The following is a 5,839-nucleotide window of genomic DNA, read 5'->3' on the forward strand; positions in this document are numbered from 1 at the left end:
AAAGAATATTTTGTTTCAGAAATATTAATATGAGATGTTATTTTAATCGATTTCAATTTAATTATTCAATTTTGAGAAGATAAAACCTATCCGTATGTTTTCATTTTGATTGGTTAGTTAACCCAAAAATAAGCTATACACACGATAATAAAAACTCTCAAATTATCGACTACAACTGTATATTAAAGAGGGGGTATTTTCAATGAATAAAACGTAAAAAGTATAACAAAATTGAAAATAAATTTTTGTTATATTTGATATATTTTAAACCATTTGAAAACAAGATTATTAACTTACAAATTAGACAAAATACCAATTAAAAATCACATTATCTTTTAATTGTTATGTTCATTGTTATATTACTCGTAACTTCTGTATTTTCGTTTTCTGAGCAACCAGAATATGATGCAAGAGGCAGTGAAATTGTAACAACAAAAATGCGAGAAAGGTTGTTAAATGTTAAAGTCAGAGGTGGTCTTATGATCCTGTTATTGAAAAAGGCTCTTCAAAAATTGAAAGAACACCGTAATCAATTCCCAAAACAATTGATTGAATCTGTGGAAATAATTATTACAGATGAAGAAAAAGTTCAAGAATTTGTACTTTATACCCTTAGACATACTTATATATACCTTGATAAAGTGAAAGAAATTGCTCCTGTTTTTGAAAACATGTTTTCAGAAACAAGGGGGCATTGGTATTTAATAAATCACATGATGATATTATTTGATGATATTGAAAAGACTTCTTTGACTGAAAGTGAGAAAAATGAACTCAGATTACAACTCTTTTTGACTGAAAGGTATTTCAGATTTTTACATGATATAATAAATAAGTTACATCTGCATCGGAGCTTCAGACGATATGTACAAACTGCAATTGTAACTCTTTCAAGACAGTTTAAAGACAAATTGGATTATGATAAAAATACAATGAAATACAGATTTGGTGTTAGTCGTGTTGAACAAGAACGATTTGAACATATTTATTGGAACAAACACAAAAGAGAAATACCAAACCCATTTTTCGAATTGCTCATGCCAGGTTCAAGCGGGCGCAATCCAAAATATTAGATAACTATTTTTATTGTTATAACATTAAAATAATAAATGATGTTTTGAGGTGTTTTTTTTCAAATTTTTGTATAAAAAATATCAAAATTATTAAAATGTTATAATATGTAACACTTTTAATAAAAAAATGTAATATGAATTTTTGTGGGATTACAATATTTGAATGTTTGATATGGCATCGTTTATTTACAAAAGAATCTGTATCTTAGTTTGAAATATTGAAGATTTTATTGTGAAAGGCAAACGAATAAATAAATGATAAAATAAACAAATACATTTCAAATTGATTAGTAAGTTGTGGTGTTATGAACCAGTAGATAAAACAAATATTAAACACCATTTAAATTTCAATGTTTTATTAACACTGAAATAACATACAAATAAAGTCAGTCAAAAAAATTTGTTTGTTCTTTAAAGTTGTCAGGGCATTTTTGGACCATCAAAACTAGAACGTTTCGAGCAACTGTTTTAAACACTTTTGAATATTGTTTTATTTTTCTAATGCATTTTTCTTCCCTTTTTTAATTCTAGTTTAAAAAACAATTTTATTAAAAATTTTGTCGAATGTATAATTTTTAGCTATACTTTAATATAAAAACCAGAAAATGGAAAAATAAAAAACATTTTTATTATTTAAATATTATTTTTGTGTTACAACACATAGCCTAATTCCACAAAAACAACAAAATGTTTAAGTAAAGAAGGTTAATAAAAAACTAATGTGTTTAGAATTGATCATTAAACAATATATTTTAGAATAGAATTTTTTAATTGTTTTTCCAGAATCTAAAATTATAAATGAATATTTGTAACAATTTTGAATTTAATATATTCTTTATTATTTATTAAATTATTCCTTATTGAATAAATGACATATTTAAAAACCAGTTTACACATTTTACAATCAACTAAAAGATATTTGGTGATATTTCTAATATTTTAAAATAAAATAATAAATAACAACAACACGTTTTAAAAAATGTTTTGTCAATAGATAAACATTTATCATTTTTTCAAAATGTTTTGAACATATTTAGTTTGTTTTTGTGATAATATTGCTTGTTTATTAGGCATTAATATTGCAAAACTGGTGATATAACACCTAATTTGATTATTATTTGCTTTTGTAATTCAAGACTTTGTAATCATATTATCACATTTTTGTGTTTAACAAATAAAAAACAAATTAAATATATAGTTAACAGACCTAAAAAGTATATAAACAAGTGAATGTAATCATTATATTTTTCTAATAACAACAAACAAGAATTTGACAACAAAACATTTAACGACTTTATTGTAACGTACAAAATAATATATAATACTTTTGAAAAAATAATATATTGTAAAATGATGGCAAAAAATATACAACAAAAAAATATTCAACACTTATTTAAAAAACCAAATAATACATTGAATTCCATAATATGTAAACTAAATTGACAAGTAAATACAATAACAAAAAAATGCAAATATAAATAATTATAATTGATATCATTGTGTCGGGTTCATGTGACGACTTCTAGTTGATATCATTGTGTTAGATTCATGTTACGACTTCTAATTGATATCATTGTGTCAGGTTCATGTTATTTGTTTGTTTCCAAAAGCACCAGGCCTGCCCTTTTAATTACTTATATGGAAATTATTCAAAGAACACATAAAAAGAGTAAGTAATACTATCTTTAAAAAAAACCAAGGCGGCGATATGATAATCACATCATATTCCCGTATGTTCATCTCTTCGACGAACTCAAATCCATCTTTACACAAAAACTTATACTCTTCTCGACTTCATAGATCTCAGCATTGTGTTTGAGCATCTCAAACTTCATTTTATCAATATCAACAACAGTCACGGAAAAGTTCTGTGTGGCGTGTTGTATCAAGTACCCCTTTACACAATAGAACAAATCTAACACTTAAATTCTTCTCCTTTAAAAATTGAGTGAAGTGTAGACTCATTGCTTCATTCCTCGCGATGTCTTCTGGTGTCATTGAGTACTATGCCTCTCTATCCATTAGTATTCCTTTGTCATATTTACTAAATAATGAATATCTTTGTTTATAATACCTTTCTTCTTCAGTAATAGTAAATTAAATTATCAATTGAAGTTTTTTTAATAATATATAACTTAATTATTATTATATTATAATATTATTATATTATTATATTATTATATTATTATATTATTATATTATTATATTATTTTATTATTTTATTATTATATTAAATAAACTTTCAATTAAAATATCTCCAACAGCGCTCTCATTATACATCGCATTGAACTTAACAGCTGACACAAAATGGTCAAAAAATGCTTCAAATTGTTTAGCGTAGTTTTCTGTATTCCATTTAAATGTTTTTCTTTTTTTAATGTTAACAAACGCACTTTAAAAATACGTTTTAAATGTTGTGTTCACAGTTTTTTCTGTGAAGTGGTCTTTTTTGGCGCCATTATATTTCTCGAATACAAATTCGAAAAATGCTTTGAATGATTATTGTTTCATCATTTCCAAATATTGTCTTTGTGTGACGGTGAGAGTCTGCAAACGTAGAGAATTCGTTATGTGCCAACTTAAATTATTTTCTTTCCATCTCGATAATTTCACTAACAAATTTGCTCATCGGAAATCGGTTTAATTCTTCATCTAAATAGGGGTGTTTGACACTCCTCAGAACATTTAGACTTCCCCCAACGTATTTTGCTTGCTGTGTTGTGTTTTTAAAGTCGTTGCGTTCTGTCAACTTGTGATAACAACACCCAACAGCAGCAACATCCTTCACCTCTGGAATCTTCACAGAAAGCCTTAAAGGTGTTAAAATCAAGTTCCTGCATGTGTAAAAACGCGTCATTAACAGTTCATTCGAAGGGGTGACGGTCAAATTTTTGGTCATAAATTCCTGAGGCGTTATATCGGTCGTTAAATACACAGAAATCGTTTTTGGATATGATTATCAAGGGGTTTTGAGTTGATTTTGACAACTTTTGTGAACATTTTTGAAAAACTTTTTCTTCTCGTTGTTCCATTCTGTCTAAGAAATTTTGTTCGCCTTCGACTTTAATAGCTTCGAGACCTAAATCTTTCAATTCGTGTAATAAATAACTTTTTCCTGAGCCAATGTCAATAACTGTTTTGGTCCAAATCTCAGTGATCTTTTGTGATAAAGCTCTACACTCGTTATTATTCTTCTCATTCATAAAAACCTAAATTTTATAATCTATAACAATTAAATAACATAATTAACATAAATATTTTAATTTTTTTTACATTAATGTAATAAATTAATAAATAAACATTATATTAATTTAAATTGATCAATTTTAATAATCATTAATTTCAAACATATTATTCACTTATGAAGTGAATTGTTTTATTATTGTTATAATTAATATAAGTGTTGTTAATTTTGTTAGTGTTGAACAAAGATATTTAAAACAAAAAGCAAATTGAAAATCAATTATTTTAGCAAATATTAGAACAACAACAAAGTTTTAAAATAATATGTTTTTTATACAAATTATTTATTAATGAAAGTTTTTTGTTGTGTATTTTGTTTGTGTTTTAATTTTCTTTTTGTTAATAGCATCTATTTTGTAAAACCTTAAAACATAGTCCGGCAAACAGAATCAAAAAACGTCCGTTATAAATTCGGCATTATGTTTTTTAGGAAATTTCTCAAATTTTGAACTTTCCAAAAATTTTGCATAAGGATCACATTTTCAAATAACAATTTAAAGTAAAACTCATATAATTGACTTTATTAAAATATTTTTTTCAAAATTCATTTGAATAACAACATGAAGTATACATCACAATTTCTATAACAAAACAATAAATCTAACCTAATTTAAAACATGAATATTTAAACTATATTACAATCGTTAAATATAACAACAGTTTTCAATAATGACCATTCAAAAATAATTAAACCTAACATATTGAAATTCATATATTATAAATATATTATAAATATACTAAATTATTTTTGAAACTTAAATTAAAAAATAATAAATAATATAGTATAACCTATTATAATTTAAAAACAAATGTTTATAATATAAATATAATATAATTATTAATAATTTAACTCCCATTAAAAAAGTGTATTAAAATTAATCATAATATTTATAACAAATAATGATACAATAATTACAAAAAATAAATATCAATTTTCAAAAACTATTAGTAAAACCAATAACAACTATTGAATAATAGTAGAATAAAACACAAATTTGTATTTATAGAATTATAAATAAATGTTAACTATTAAAAATTCATTGATTATAGTTTGAATAATAATAATAATTTTCTAATCAAATTTTATAATTTAATATTTGTATGTTATTGATTTTATTTATTACTTTAATATTTTTATCACATTTATATTAACACTCATTTTGTGTATTGATTTATTAACATTTTAATATTTTTTATTAGTTTAATTTGATTGGGATATTAACAATTAAATTATATATTTTATTTTAATTTACAAATTATTATTATATTTATCAATTATAATACACAAAAGTGCCAAACCAAACCCACCTTAAGAACAATCAATTACATTAAACTTTTTTCTTTATCTTTTGAATAACGTCTCTATCAAAATGCAAAATTATGGGGTTATATTCAATTAAATTAATAATATATTAATATTTATTATAACGATATAATGTTAGTTTATAATAGTTTATAATAATAATATAAATTAACAAATAAATAAATTAATAAATTATAATTTATAATAAAATAATAAAATA

At 23.4% G+C, this 5,839-nt stretch overlaps 1 protein-coding gene across 1 annotated transcript; it reads right to left on the bottom strand.

Moving 5' to 3' along the window:
- Positions 1-3,657: 3,657 nt before the first annotated feature.
- EIN_324450 (hypothetical protein) lies at positions 3,658-3,972 on the bottom strand (the record flags this gene model as incomplete). Its single annotated transcript, XM_004259230.1, has 1 exon — positions 3,658-3,972. The coding sequence occupies one exon, from the start codon at positions 3,970-3,972 to the stop codon at positions 3,658-3,660; it is 315 nt and encodes a 104-aa protein (XP_004259278.1).
- Between the last annotated feature and the right edge of the window lie 1,867 nt (positions 3,973-5,839).

The sequence above is a fragment of the Entamoeba invadens genome (assembly GCF_000330505.1).
Source record: "Entamoeba invadens IP1 unplaced genomic scaffold scaff_1105074725571, whole genome shotgun sequence".
NCBI classification, from domain to species: domain Eukaryota; phylum Evosea; order Mastigamoebida; family Endamoebidae; genus Entamoeba; species Entamoeba invadens.